The 16,492-nt window shown below is 45.1% G+C and overlaps 1 protein-coding gene across 1 annotated transcript; it reads right to left on the bottom strand.

The window, feature by feature from the left end:
• Positions 1-181: 181 nt before the first annotated feature.
• On the bottom strand, positions 182-16,365 carry pidd1 (p53-induced death domain protein 1). The gene is made up of 15 exons (XM_079744086.1): positions 15,445-16,365; positions 13,104-13,517; positions 12,345-12,497; positions 12,204-12,255; positions 11,891-12,092; positions 11,460-11,609; positions 10,308-10,481; positions 10,069-10,216; positions 6,922-7,057; positions 5,944-6,094; positions 5,290-5,413; positions 4,996-5,111; positions 4,385-4,492; positions 3,121-3,320; positions 182-977 (listed from the first exon to the last, which is right to left on the bottom strand). The coding sequence occupies exons 1-15, from the start codon at positions 15,971-15,973 to the stop codon at positions 740-742; spliced, it is 2,895 nt and encodes a 964-aa protein (XP_079600212.1). The 5' UTR covers positions 15,974-16,365; the 3' UTR covers positions 182-739.
• Positions 16,366-16,492: the final 127 nt, after the last annotated feature.

A 16,492-nucleotide genomic window follows, 5' to 3' on the forward strand; every position in this document is an offset into this window, starting at 1 on the left:
AGGATAACGCGTAATCGTGACGCGTCTCCTCAACCCAATGACCTTGAAAGCCGAAATAGAAATGGTGGATGATACAATTTGCGACTCTTGGACAGATATGCGATTATAGATCGACAAGGACCACAACAAATAGAAATAGAAATAGAAAAAAATTGTATTCATCAATAAGTGTAGGCTGCTCATGAAACATATGGAATTACAAAATATTTACATTTCATTAAAAACATTCAGAGTAAGCATATCCAACGCCATACTGAAATAAGAGGATTTCACTGCTAAAATGGTTTATATTAGAACCAAGGCACAGTTGTAGTTATTCAATAAATTACAAACGTTAGATTACATACTCACTTACACCACTTCCATCCATACTACAAGACAAACTCAGTTTACACTGTTTTCTTTCCTTCCATTCAGTAACATAGAAAGTAGGATGCTGGACAAACATGTTTATAGGGCGGGCCGGCATAAATATGAACATAAATAAATAAAAGAATGAGACCACAAGGCCATGGCATGTCCTCTGGGCTGTAGCGAGACATTTGAGTGGTGACCTCGGCTGGTAACTTGCTGCACATTATCGGCACCAGCAGCCACTCACAGCCCGGGTCAATGTTGTGCGAAAGCAGGAGACGTATGCATTTGGACGACAGCGGCGAGATGGACGGGGACACGTGGTCGGTCCGGGGAAAGGTCAGCGATCTCTGACTTGACCCTCGTCAAACTGTCTGTGGGGCTCTTATTGTGGCGGAGGGGGAGGGGAGACCTCTTCCTCCAGGCCCACGCGCCTAAGGGATGCGCTGTACTTGGTCTTCCCCAGGCTCACAATGTCTTGGATCTCGTCGGCCAGGTCCTGCCTTTCACTCTTCACCATGGCCTCCACCAGCCGGGGCACCGCCCCACGACCCGCAGGACCCTCCCCCCGGCCCCGCGCCCCCAGGAACAGCATCTCCAGCACCAGGGCCCCCAGATCGTCCCTGGTGGAGAGACACAGAGAGAGAGAGACAGAGGGAGAGAGACAGAGAGAGACAGAGAGAGACACAGAGAGAGACACACATAGAGAGACGGAGAGAGACAAAGAGAGACAGCAAGAGAGAGAGACAGAGCGACACAGACACAGAGGGAGGGAGACAGAGAAGGAGAGACACAGAGAGAGACAAAGAGGGGGAGAAAAGAAAGAGACTTTTATGAGACAAGACGAGAAGCCAAACCAAACCAAACCCCAGGACCTTGGTACAGCATGACAAACGCAATACACCCTTTACCTAGCGCCCTCATCGTAGAACAAACAACGGTGTGGCTCAGATCGCTCTGCTCCTTAAATGTACCAGGGCATGGAGCAGTAGACTAAACTAGTGAGGATGACTCCCGATGAGTCAGTGTATTTAGGCTGCCAGCTCGGAGAACAGGGTCCACAGTCAGTGGGAGTTATCCTCACTAGCTGAGTCCATTACCTGTCCCCTCGTTCATTTAAGGATCCATGATCATTGTAATAAGTAGCCTGTGTTGGTCCTTCCACGAGGCCTCCTTATTATAGCAATCTTTGTTGTATCTGGGGAATGGGTAGCAATTGTAACCTAGCAATTGAAAATGCTTGGCACTTGTTTCTATGAAAATAATTACTTTTCTGCTTAGGGGAGGAGTAACACCTCCCATGTGTTTCCTCCCCTTCTCCGCCTCTAGGTATGCACAGCGAAAGCAGAGTGCATGGGTGGGCTCTAGAATATGACCGACCGCGGGGGAGGGCCCTCTCAGCGCATGTGAGAGCATGTGTTTGTGTGTTACAGTGTGCATGTCTGTGGGAGTGTGTGTTATAGTGTGCATGTCTGTGAGAGCGTGTGTCATAGTTGTGCATGTCTGTGAGAGCGTGTGTGCGTGTGTTATAGTTTGCATGTCTGAGAGTGTGTGTGTGTGTGTGTGTGTGTGTGTGTGTGTCTTTGTGTCTTATAGTGTGCATGTCTGCCGAGTGTGTGTGTGCATGTGTAATCCCCTGCAGTGTCCCAGATGGCTTGGGAGGAGGATTGACTGATGAGAGAAAAACTGACAATCAAACTCCCTGCTATCCGCTTACCTTCCACTAGAGTCACCTCTGCTATGCTAATCAAACATGTGCAAACTGATCTCTCTCACACACACACACACACACACACACACACACACACACACACATACACTCTTGAGGATTTCAAAGACATTTACTGAGTCAGGCCCACATGCACGCAAACACGCATCCAGAAATAGCCCAAGAAATAGGGAAAGAATTGCTTTTCGGGTATGTTTGCTCGTTCCCATCTAAACTTTAAAGACGGGAATATAATCATTTTGTTGAATTTTGGGAAGATTACATTACATAGCATATTCTTAGCAGGCGCTTCGGTCCAAAACAAAAAAACAAATTACAGTAAGTGCATTCAGAAATAAATATACAGCCAAAACAGTGCAGGAATCTTTAGAGTAGACAACAATTCATAAAACAAGTAAAGCAAATGGTTTTATATTGTGACTTGTGTATTGTGGGACCGCATTAAACAATACTTCTGAGTACTACCCCCCCCAAAACAAAGAATGGACATAATTAATGTGCGTGCGTACTATTTGACAGTGTAAACATGAACACAAAAGGCTGCAAATACTCACAATTTCATGAGAAACATGGGCCTGTGCTTCAACGCCACAATGCCAGGGGAGGGTCAGAGCATGTATCCCATTCAAATATATTCTTCCATAAACTGATGACATTTTGGTGTTTCTGAATATGCTTTCTTTTTAGGGATTCTCCATTCTCCTTTTTGTCAGATTTACGCTTCAACCAATTTCAAAAAATTATACTTTCAGGAGAAACCCCCTGCAGCACTCCAAAGTACCCCCAATTGCGAACCCCTGCTTTAGTGGATATGGGGAGTGTGCCAGCTGAAAGGCTGAGGGTTCGATCCCCAATGTCCGCGGTACACCAGTACGCATCACGGTTCAAAGAGGCCTCACCCCTACCTGTTCTTTAAACTGCGTCTTAAAGAGCAAATCGATTCTACATCCCTAAGAACTAGCAGACAATCAGTTAGTGTTAGGGCAGACTGTTTGTGCTGGACGAGGACCAGATAAAGACCGGGCCAGCAGACAGACCTGTGCTTGTAGGCGATGCGCTCCAGCTCCTGGAAGCTCAGGTCCAGGTTGATGCCGATGGAGCGCCAGTCCTGTCCGATCTGCAGGGAGATGGCCAGCAGGTTGGCCTCTGTCAGGTAGCCGCTCTCCGGGTCGCCCAGGTCGAGAGGGGGGTGCTGCCGCTCCTCGGCGCCGTTGGCCTGCTCCTTCCAGCTCAGAGCCTCAGGAGGGGAATAAACATCAATAAATGATATGACGGAGCGCTGACCACAGCAGCAGCAGCAGCAGCAGCAGCACGGCGGAGGTTATTTGTAGAGCGAGTGGGGTTATTTTAACGTATTTTAATGTATTGTTGTATAATGTTCTCTGCAGAGCCATGGGCTCCTCCCAATGTAATCACACATTACACAGCTGACCTTAATGTTGAATGTATGTCTACAAAAAAATGAAATACATAAATATCTACCATTTGAAAACATATTCCTACATTTATATTATACATAGAGCCAATTGATAGCACAACAAACCTAAAAGGAGGCACAGCCTATATCCTTTATTATCACACAATTATCATCCTTTACCAGAAAAACGATATTTAGATAGATCCTGACTTAATGTCATGATATGCAACATTGACACTGAGCGTTTAAAATGGGCACTGCAGTCATCCCCGGTACGAGCCGAAAGCACCATTCGATTTTTAAGACACGTGCAATTCTACAAAGACAAGCGACGGTCCTACACAGTACGTTTTCAGCTTATGTATGTTTTTGCAAGATGTTATTGTTGGAATTGTTGGAAAAAATTATAAACCAGCTCATCTGTCTTGAACTCCTTCTGGGCTCTTAAGCTGTCTCCATCTTTTAAAGGTTTCTCATGTTCAGGGGGTAGAATCTGATACAATCTCAGTGGATCCAGTATGTTTGCTTGCTTTCAAGGCTGCAGCCCCCTCTGTTGGTATGCCAATTTTTATCATATCTGTCAACCCGTGTTATTCTGATAATATTGTATCGTAACACAAAGGACAAAACACAAAGAAACATTCTGACCCAGAACAGACATTTCAAAGGAGAACATACTGGTTGTGGCACCGTTGTCAGAGAAGCCTGTATTTATCCGTAATCTCTGATGACAAATCAGACCGTACAGTACATTTGTAACAGACCGATACAATATTATTAAAAGTATATGGCCTGTTAGGCCCTTTGAGACTTTAACTGTGATGCAGAGCTTTACGAATAAAGTTGGATTGAATTGAATGACTATGATAAGTGTGTAAACTCACAGGGAGCTTCAGAGGCAGGGTCGCCAGCCACTGACTGTCATGACCTTTCCTCCTCTGAACCAGCTCCTCCGGGAGGTCCTCGGGAACCTCTCCTCTGTAGAAGGACACCTGGAGCAGAGAGGAGCAGAGTGGAGCAGAGAGGAACCAGGTTTAACGCTGTCCAAGAGGAGCAGAGAGGAACCAGGCTTAACGCTGTCCAAGAGGAGCAGAGGGGACCAGGCTCTGTCCCAGTGGAGCAGAGAGGAACCTGGCTGTGTCCCAGAGGAGCAGAGAGGAACCAGGCTTAACGCTATCCAAGAGGCGCAGAGAGGAACCAGGCTTAACGCTGTCCCAGTGGAGCAGAGAGGAACCAGGCTCTGTCCCAGTGGTATAAAGTCATAGTAAAAATTGAATTAAAAAAAAACATCACACTCACGTATGCATTCCTAAATGATGTATATAGATAAAATACATATTATACAAAATCAAATAAGATTTTTTGCTCAGAGTACTCCGTTCATCAATATGTACTATACTGTAGAACTACGAGCTGCCAGTCGACTCCAGAAGAAGCCATCAGCGTCATACATCAGCATACAATCAAATGGATCCATTTTTCCTCCTGCTCTTACTTGTCCCCTGACCGGCCGCTCGTGGCCCTGGACTGGACTCACAAACACCTCCTTCAGGTTCTTCAGACTGGAGTAGAACACGAAGGACAGCCTCCCGGCCACACAGTCGGGTCTGTCTGCAACACAACACACCAGCATAACATCATAATCCTCCACCACTGAGAACAGGACCTTATCTCAAACTGACTCCCTGTGGAGTCCAGGCTGTGATTGCATAACGGCGATCACATGAGGCGACCCTCGGCACGGGATTACAAAGAAAGCAGAAAAGCAAGGAAGGCGAGGACTTCAAACCTGCGCTGACATCCAGGCCCCGCTCGAAGCCTGCGAAGAACTGCTCTCCTTCCAGCATGTCGCAAAGGTCTGAGGGCTGCGGGCCATCGTAAAGACCTGACAGAGACTGCACTCGGCTGTCCACCTGGTTCACACCAAATGCATTTACATTAAGGCAGACTCTTTCATCGAAAGCAAATTTACAACCATTAATTCACACATTGATGGCGGAGTCATGCAGGGCGACAGCCAGCACGTCAGGAGCAGTCAGAGTGAGGCGTCTTGCTCAGGGACACCTCAACACTCAGGCGCCAGGGATCGAACCAGCAAACTTCCGGTTACCAGTCAACCGCTCTACCTCCTGAGCTTCTGCCGCCCAACTGCCTAACTGATCCTAGTGTTTATGTTACTCAGACTCATCCGTTTAACATAATACAGCTCAAAAAGGTACATGATAATACATACCTGTGTATTAAAGGTATGGCTTCTAGAAGATCATGTTTTTGTGCCACCTTAGCCAATGATACTTTAACGTTGACTCTATGAGACCTAAGAATTACCCGTCAAAATCAAAACACCATTACTATAAACCATTACTATGACAATTACAGCACGATATCGTAATCAAAGTAGGACATGACTCATCTACTTTTCTGAAGAGAGAAGCGAGGTCACCTTGTTGGTGGGGAGACACTGGAGCAGAACCTGGTTGGGATCCGTGGTTCTTTGGAGCACCAGGAACTGCACTCTGAACTGCTTGAGCCGCTGGTACACTCTCCGCACCACACCACTCACACAGCGCAGGGTGGTGTACCAAAGCCAGTACCTGCAACCACAGGCACTCACTGAGACAGCCAGACGCGCTAGGCCTCCGTCTGGACCCGGCTCCCCCTCGGTTACATATAATCCATAACAATATTGTAATAACAACCTATACATAATATCCTATAATAATATTAGGGTTGGGGCAATATATCGTCGCCCTTTTTCGAGAATCGATACACTTGCGCTAAATATCTAATATCGCTAATATATAATATTTTTCTATTTATGTTTATTTTTCCATTTCTTCTTTTGCATTTTTATGCTTTATTCCTGAAGAGTTAGACAGGAAATATCGCCCAAAATATTGATTTTTTTTTATATTTTTATTTAACGAGTAGCTGAAAAACTCTATGAATAACAATAAATAAAGACCCAGGCCTTTACCTTTTCACAGTCGTTTTATATTCATCTTTACACATATATCGGGATGTATCATTATAGAATTGTCTAACAATATATTGATGATTGCAGAATCACTGTGGCACCATATTATCGGTATCGCGGTATTGTATCGTACCATGCATCGTATCGTGAAGTACCCTTTGATTCCCACCCCTAAAATACTTATAACATATAATATCTGTAACCTAGGTGACATATATACCTAGGTTATATATTATATTATTAACCTAGAATATGTGATAATAATATATACATGTCAATTCCTTCTCGTTCAGTCTGATCTCCTATCCCTCTCCACTGTTTTGTCCATAAAGTCCCAAAATTCCATAGATAAATTGATATGATCTATAAATATTGAGCAACTTAAGAAACAAAGTATTATGGACCAAATAACACAGTCATGACTAGTAAAAGACATCACTGTACCAGGAGAAGTGTGTGATGTAGAAGATGGCGTACAGGTGAGTGATGCTGAGGGACACGTTGGCCGTGACGTCAGTCCAGCTCTGGGTGTCGGGGTGTCTGTGGAGGAGGTGGAGGCAGGACATGTCCACCGTGAGGCCTGCACAACCACAACACCGGCAGAGGCTTATTAACCGCAGCCGGTATCACGGCAATACCATGTAGATGTCAAATGTATGGGATTAGAAATATATACTATTGAACTACTACTATTGAAATGGTTAAACCATCACTCCATAAAGATAATATTTGACATCTTGTATTTCCACCGAGTTTAAATCATTAAGAAAAACCTTCTAAGCTTATGAAGCAACTGAATGCTCCCTACTGCACCACTAGGGGGAGCCAGAAACAGATGCATAGAGAAAGCTATGATGAGGATTTCTGAAGGAAGAATCTTGCATAAACTCTCCCTCATAGTTTGGCAACATAAATATCAACTAGATGACATTGCTAGCAGTGATAGTGAGATGCGTTTTATAGGCCTAGGAGTAGGCATGTGACATAAAAGATACATGGATGTAGCTAGATGTAGCATTAGTGATTCTTAATAAATGACTCTGTGCCTCATCGTTTCAAATTAATGTTCTGCCTTTACACATTACCTTATTATTAGTCTTATCTATGCAGAATTGCCCTCTGTTCTAATACATGCCCAAATGAGTGTCAACAATGTCTCTAAACTCTGAAATCCAAATAAAAATAGTGAATAATTCCTATTTGTATTCGGTCACTGAAATCAGTTTCTATAACAAAACAAAAAGCTTCTATTGAAAAAAATACCTTTCGAAAAATGTTTTAACATGGAGAACGACCAGCAACTTACTGATCCAGAAACTATCACTTCAATTCCACAAGAGCCACTCAGAGGACCATCAGCTCTTTTATCTGTCCTATTCTGCCAGGTGAGCTCCCTGAACATGTGAAGCTGTGATGACGTTGGGGAGCTGAGCTCATGTCCTCTCTCCTCTAGACCTGCTCTGCTATGAAGCCTGATCTCCTGAACTACCTCCAGAGGAACCTCCTAAAGACTAGATAGCCATTATCTACTACTCACATGACCATGTAATGTGTAATAAAGTATAAAGATAGCAATTATCTACCATTCACTTTACCTTGTAATGTGGATAGATTGCCATTATCTACCATTCACATGACCATGTAATGTGTAATAAAGTGTAAAGATAGCAATTATCTACCACTCACATTACCTTGTAATGTGTAATAGTCTAAGTCTATATATAGCCATTAAAGGGGACATATTATACCACCAGGTGTGAGTGTGATTAGCCATTACAAGCAGCTTCTGACATCACAGGTAGGCGTGTCCACCGAGATGTATGACGGATAGATGAGCAACGTTTGCTTCAGTCCACTGGGTAGGCTGATAGATTGAATCTATCCAGCACACATCTAGAAGCACACGCCTACCTGTGATGTCAGAAGCTGCACATTTTCAAAACGGCTTGTAATGGCTAATCACAATCACACCTGGTGGTATATTATGTCCCCTTTAACTACATCACCATATAGTGTTTCAACATTCTATGTTTTCTTCCACAGCCGGCTGCAGTGAATTTGAGTCTCCCTCAGGAGCAGGACGGGGTTAGACCTCCTGCTCAAGGATGCCTGAAGGAAGACCGTAGACCACGGCCTCCAAACCTGGCCCTTTTAGTTCAGGGACAAACCCTCCGAACCAAAACCTACCGGACACAGTGCAAAGTAAAACAGAGTAAAAACAAAAAAGTAAGACAGAGCGTGTTTGGAATGCGGCCTGGCCTTAAGATCCATTTCGACACTCCAGCAATAAGGGTCATTAATCGTGTGCCTCTAGTGCCTGTGGACATGGGGCTCAGCACAACATTTATTATTCAATCCTTTAACAAGGGCTGCTTTATAATGAATGTTTCTGCTGTATCATGGGGCCATTCTTATAGGTGGGGTCCTATGCTAAATCTGTAATGGGTTTCATGGCAGTGTACATTCAGTCAGTGGTGATCCATCAAAGTGTGGTTGATTAGGTTGTAATTCATAATAAATACAGAGAGGAGAACCTGGTGACTAGTATGAAGTGGAGTGATCTCCCGCAGGGAAATATTCTTAAAATGTAGGAACCCATGCAGTCGCACCTCTGATTGCAATGAAACATTGCCTTGGAGACAACAATAGAAACAGCCACAGAGACACGTCCGGACCAAACAGAATCACTGAAGACAGCGTGTGAAGCCACGTCTAACAACACACTTCAACCAACCCTTACCCTATGAAGGACCTTTTGGAACATGACTTGACAGTCCAAACGCAGCATATTTACAACACTGGTGAATCACATCATCATTCTGGGCACCATTTCAGAAGCAATTATGTTTGCTTTAGACATTGCTTTGCTCTCTTACTGAATCAGCCAATGCCAGCGGCTACTCCAAATAACAGGGTAATCCTGAGGGGTAATTCACGGTGTCACTGCTCCCAGCACTCCAGACCTGATTAATAGCAGGGCTCACAGTGTGTGTGGATTGGAGGAAAACAGGCCCAGGAGCTCATGAATGCATTTCCTTGGTTCGACCTCTTAACGTCAATCAATCTATTCAACTAATGTTTTCTTCATGTAGTTGACATTTACATTTAGAACATTAGGCCGACGCTTTTATCCAAAGTGACTTACAATAAGTACATTTGTCAGAAGAAGGAGAAACAACAATATATCACTGTCGGTACAGTAAGGATGTTTATAGAGCAAAGCACCAATAATTGCTAGGTTAACCCATTCCCTGTATGCAACAAAGCTAGCTAGGATAAGACGCTACACAACTCACTACTTTTGTGTAGTTTAGTAAGTGCCAGGACAAACAAGATACAATAAGTGCATACATTAAGTGCCAGGACGTACAACAAACAATAAATGTGTATGAGGGGTGAGAGGGGGTTGCTATGCAGAGTCTAAGTGAACTCTGAACAAGTGAGTCTTGAGTCTTTTGCGGGTGCTGGTGAGCGACTCTGCAGTCCTGACATCGGTGGGTAGCTTGTTCAGTTATCCCTTTCTGTGTATTATATTGAAACCATTACTCATTTTTGGGGAATCAAAGAAGGGGTTAGCATCAGGCTAGCTACCTGTGACTCCAGACGGCAGGGGGATCTGGACTTTGACTGGCTGCAGGAAATTCCTACTGGGGGTCTGGGAAAGGCAGAGCAGCGGACTGACCCTGGCCTGGGGGTCACCGCAGAGTCCCTGGATCTCAGTCAGCGACACCTGCAACACCTGCAGGGTATAAACCACAACACCTGTTGTACATAACCCCTTGAGTTTATTAAACTTCGGATGTCCTGAGGTCTCTCCGCTGCATCTCTACCTGGAGGGTGACGGTCCGGATCTGTAGAGTGGAATTGGGCGGGAAGTGCAGCTTAATCCCGGGGTCTACCCTGGACACCAGCAGCGCCCCCTGTGGCGTGACGGAGCAGCTGTCCCGCGGCAGCCGAGCCACGGCCATGAACCAGGAGAAGTGTCCCACCGAGGAGCAGGCCAGCTGGGGGTGCAGGGGGACTAGACAAGTAGAGCCTTTCCCTTGGGATTGTATTTTAAGTACCAACAACATATCTTTGTGTGTATTTTTTACTACATAAGTATGTTTAATGAAAGTTTAGGTTAAATACACACTGCAAAGTTTCCACAGCTTTGACCAAGGCACATTTCTGTTGTCTTTACGACCCACTTTGTCTGTTTATACACCAATGAAGTTGTGACTTGCTTAAGGACCAAGCATAAACTAAATACATACAAAACACAAGAACAACTATATTCAAGTCAACATATTGACGCCGTTACAACCATACCGGTTCTCTTTCATAGAGACATAGAAAACGATATTGTAGAACTTTTCCAGTTGGTAAAGGTCCAGGGAGCGCTGAAGGAAATAGAGCCAGGGAGGTATAACACAGTAGGGGTGGGACTAAATATCCATACGGCGATATAACTTTGACCGTCTTCGTGCAATACGAAAATCGATACACTGGTGCCAAATATCGATTTAATATTTTTCAATTATATATATATATATTTTTTAAGAATTTCTTTTGCATTTTGATGCTTTATTCCTGAAGAGTTAGACAGCAAATATACCCCAAAATATCTATATTTTAATTATAAAATAAGGCGCTCTAAACAGATTTCCCTGCTCCTCGAGGTGGGGCTCATCACATGAATGAAGGAAACTTGAAACTGAAGTTAACTAACCAATGACGAGTAACTGAAAAACTCATAATGGACCATGCACAAAGACCGAAATCTAGCACTTAACATTTTCACAGTCCTTTTGTATTCATCGTTAGACATATATCGTGATGTATCGTTTGTCTAACAATATATTGATCATTGCAGATTGGCTGTATCGCAAAATGATCGGCATTGCGGGCCATGAATCGCATATCGTATGGAGAGGTACCCTAGCCTGTGATCCCCCCCCTATCAAACAGTGATGGTTAAAGGTCTCTGGTGGAGGGGTTACCCTAACTGGAGCTCCCCCGGGGTGGCAGCTGTTACTGGAGCTTCCTCTCCTGACCTCGGTGGGCAGCGTACTCCAGCGCTCCTCGCCATACATCCGCACCGCCACCTCCCGTCTCCTCCTGCGGTGGAACGGCACACACACCTCGACGGGCTGGGAGGGGGGCACCACCAGGGGGCACGGCAGGATCAGAAAGTGTGGATTGATGGGGTTTAACAATATTTTATTTGATCATTGAAAATTGCAATGTGGGGATGTGAGGATTTGAAATGGTTTAAATAGCTCTGTGAACCTTTATTCTGGGCTCACTCTGCTAGAGAGACTTGTATATGCATATATATACAATTAGTAAACATACATTAGTATACATTAGTAAAGTATAGAGACATTAATGCAGAAAGGTAACTTCCTTGTCACTTTTGTCACAGATTTACCTTGAGAAACTTGATTCCATGGGGTCTGAGCTCCAGCGGGTGGCTGAGGAGGATATCATGCTCTTCTAGCCACACCCACTTCCTGTTGGCCTTCTGTTGGAACCATTCTAGTCTTGAGGTGGTTGCCAAGCAACCGGGGGGGAAGAGCAGCTCCGCCCCCCCTGGCAGGAACACGTGACAACCAGCAGATGAAACACTGAAGCTGAGGACAGTGCAGAAGAAATAAGTTCAGAATAACTTCAAAACCTGGTTTGCAAGTAACTATTTATATAATTTTACACAAAAATAATATCTTATTAGAGAGAGCTAAAACCTGTGTTGACTGGACCCCAGGTGCAATTCTGGAATGTTCTTTTCTTCTTGTACTGGAAGTAAAAGATGGTGGTGAGTCGCTGCACATTAATCTTAGAACACTCTGAATCCAGCGGTTTGCTAGGGGCTCCTCTCCGCTCACCTGGGGCCGGGGGGAGCGGTGGAGGGGTCGGAGGTCGTCCCAGAGGGTTGTTGCGGGAGTCCGTCCTCAACAGAGGGAGCTGGTGCAGACAGGCAGGGAGGAGGCGCAGCTCGTTGCTATGGACGACCAGCTTGGTGAGGGAGCGCAGGGAGCCTGTGGACGGACATCAAAAGACGACACCATTCTTAACTCTGCTCACGCTTCCAACTGGAACTGGTTTTAATAGTCTTGTACATCGGATTTCTCATTGGTATTGAGACACTCGTTTTCGTTTGTCCCGTGTCCTGTACTTTCCCAGCTGGGATTAAAGAGTGAAAGGATTTTATTTTATATCACAGTAGTTATTCATCGTAAAGTCTTTTTTAAGCCAGTATGCAATATCGGCCCTCTCCCCCTTACCCTCTTACCCATGCCCCCTTACCACCTTACCCATGGCCCTTGCCCCCTTACCCCATTACCAATGGCCCTCTCCCCCTTACCCCTGACCCTCGGCCCCTTGCCCCCTTACCCATGGCCCTCGACCCCTTGACCCCTTACCCATGGCCCTCGCCCCCTTACCCCCTTACCCATGGCCCTCGACCCCTTACCCCTGGCCCTCGCCCCCTTACCCATGCCGTCGCCCCCTTACCCCTTTACCCATGGCCCTCACCCCTTACCCCCTTACTCATAGCCCTCGCCCCCTTACCCCCTTGCCCCCTTACCCATGGCCCTCACCCCCTTACCCCTTTACCCATGGCCTTTGCCCCCTTACCCCCTTACCCATAGTCTCTGGCAGCTGCCTCAGCTGGTTGTGGGAGAGCTCCAGTGTGACCAGCTCCCCCAGGGCCCCGATCTCATTGGGCAGGGCAGTGATCAGGTTGTGCGAGACGTCCAGCGTCTGCAGCGCCTGGAGCTGGCCCAGGCTTGGGGGCAGAGCCAGTAGTCGGTTGCCCAGGAGGGAGAGGTAGCGGAGGGAGCCCAGGCCCCCGATGTCAGGGGGGAGGGAGGAAAGACAGTTGTGGCTGAGCAGCAGAGAGGAGAGCAGGGGCAGGCTGAGCAGGCAGGGCGGCAGGACGGACAGCTGGTTGAAGGAGATGTCCAGGTGCTCCAGGAGAGAGAGAGAGGAGAAGGAGGCAGGCAGCGCGGTGAGGAGGCCTGGCAGGGGAACCCCCTCAGAGTCATGGAAACAGTGGCCTTCAGAGGAGTAGAAGAAGAAAATAAAAGTTGGATCTCGTCATCAGATGCCATGTTCAACCATTTCACTATTCACTGTCTTTCCTGCACAGATCTATGTCATCTTTAAAGGAGATATTAATTAACATTGTCTTGGAAATATTAATCATAACAATATCAAATTTTATAAACCTTATTGTATAATCAGTAGTAAATTGAAAAGGAATTTGTATACATTCTCCTTGGACCTAGAGGTACCGGCCTTACTCTCTCGAATTGAATGGTGTTGCATTCCACTGCAGCCACCAAGTCTGATACTGAGGCCAATCGACTGACTTCTTTGTTGTTTAGATTCCTTTAACTGTCTTGCTGCCTTGCATGCAGCCTTGCAGACATGTCCACTTCACCCATAGTGTATTGCAAATTAACTTGGCCTCTCCCGCCATGGCTGACTTTCGCCCTGGCCAGTCCGAAACTCTCCTCGATGGTCACTCCCCCTCAACTTTGTTGTTACTGCGCACGATGTGAAAGTTTCCTTATAAGAATAATGTACACCCATTGTATCATTGAATGTACGCTTGATAAATTGCTGCTTGTATCTTCCCATGATCATGATTAAATCAAATACTTTGCTGTTCGAAGTGTCCTTAAAATAAGTTATTCAAAGGTCTTTGTCTGCAGGATTCAAATAATAGTGATCAGATTGGTAAATAACGGGGGGGCAATCTGACGGGATTCAGAATTTATGAATATAGACAGACACATACACCTATGAAAGCAGTGAACACTTAAACAATATCTTTCTCTGCTTTTAATGCACATATGCTTTTAATGCATGAATGTTGGCGGATGTTTATCTCAGGACTTTGGGCTGCGACCTTTGAGTTTCCTATGACTAGAGGACTCCTTTGTGTTTTGTATTCATTTATATAAACGTTTGCTGGTAAACTGAATATGAACTAAATATCCATACATGAATATTAATGAATATAAATATCCTTGTCATGACGATTTTAATGGCTCCTCAACTCATAATAACTACATTTGTTATGGTAGAATTAGGTAGCTTGATACTAAACAGCATTACAACCCAAGTCGCTTTGGATAAAAGCTTCTGCTAAAAACCCTAAATGTTAATGTGTACATAGATGAAGACAGTTAAATGCATGTGATATATGACAGTCATGGCCACATTATACACGGTATAAAGTTGTTACGTGTAATGCATGAGTGTTGATATAATCCTAAATGAATGAAGCACTGCATGTTGCATGCTGTTTGAATCACATACATGAAATAAATGACTCCTGAGTGGCCTTACAATATTTCCAATATCTTCCTTGTCTCCCTCTTCTTATTTTCTAACCCATCTGTTCTTCTTTTATTCAGATGTTAATAACAGAACTAGGATGAAATGCTGATAACAAAGACGGCCGAAAGACTGCTGGCAGCAGGAACCCCTGCTGCCCCCAACCTGAATAAAACATCTTATCATTGCATGACTCATTCATTTTCATTATATGCATTGTTCATATTCAACTACACATTAAGTCTGATTAGCTGTAACTGTCAAGGTTTCTCCCCCCATTATTTTTGATCATACACCAGATAGGTTTTTATAACGGGTTCAGGGACTTTTACTCCTGCCTCTAAATCAGACATGATTAGAACCACCATTACTGTTCAGACAATACATTAATTTGCATTCCAATTATTATCTCTTTGGACTGTAATAAGTGTTTATCATATGACCAAAAAGGGAGGAACTGTCTTGGAAATGTCCGAAGTGTCCATCAAGCATGACGCGATGAATTAACTGTGATAAAAAAACAGCAAATGGATGCTGTGGTACTTAAACTGACATTGGGTGTTAACCTCAAATCGTCAACTGTTAAGGGTTATAAGATTATCTTTGACAGCAACAATTGGAGATGCCTGCTTTGAGTACCTCGGATAGCTAGCGAGCGCAGCTGTGTGAGATGGGGTACGATAGGCAGTGCTTCTTCCAGGCCTTGATCATCCTCTGACCCGAGCCTCAGGTACTGCAGCTCCATAAGCTGCCCAGGGACGAAGCTCCACAGGACAGGCAGCGCGGCGGCTCCAGCCCGGTAAACGTCCAGGGTCAACCTGATATCAGTGAGCAGGGATAAGAGGTCTGTGTTCGGGGGCAGTGGGGGAGAAAGAGGCAAGACTATGGAGGAGGATGAGGAGGAGAAGGAGGGAGTGTTGCTGTGGGCAGAGGGACACATGTCAGTGATGCTTAAGGACCCGGACAATGAAGGGGCCACCACACTGGTCGCATCCTCATATCTTTCGGGGTGGTTGCCGGACATCCCAGCGTGTCCTTCAAGCTGTCCACTGCTTGCATGGACCAGTCCTGTGGCACCGTCCTCTGTGGGAGCCGTATGAGGCAAGACACCGTTTTCTTGGTTCACTTGTTTGTGCCCTGGAGATGCAATCCAATGTATATGCAACATTGTTTGTGCATAGAAGGGTTCTGTTTTAAAATGTTGTCACTTGCAAGATCCCCTTGGTCCAGTTCAAACATCTGCTTTGTTTCCGCTTTCAGAGAGTTCACTCTTTGCTTTTTTCCGTGCATCTAAACTAAAGTGCAGTCTAGTGTTTAACCACCGAACATTCACTATTGTCACGTTGAAATTAAATCAAATTTTAACTCATTGTGGACAAATCGACGGTCCAATGATGGGAGCACGTTGACGCATTCGCGCATAGCCTTAACTGTTTTGTTATTAACCTAACGCTAAATCTAAATCACAACAGTTAGTCCTGAGTAATACTGTACTTTACACCATCCGAAGACATCATTATATATGTAAATAAATCCCTTTACAGACTTGTCTGGTACTGAAGCCGCATCTCTGTCGGGCTGCTTTGCACAAATGTGAGTCGTACTTCCTTGTGTTGGAAATACATGGTGCACTGGGTTCTTTGTCCAGCTCTGCCCCAGCGGGCGGTGTCTTCGTCTTTCTGCAGCT

Source organism: Pollachius pollachius, assembly GCF_949987615.1.
Source record: "Pollachius pollachius genome assembly, chromosome: 9".
Taxonomy (NCBI): Eukaryota; Metazoa; Chordata; class Actinopteri; order Gadiformes; family Gadidae; genus Pollachius; species Pollachius pollachius.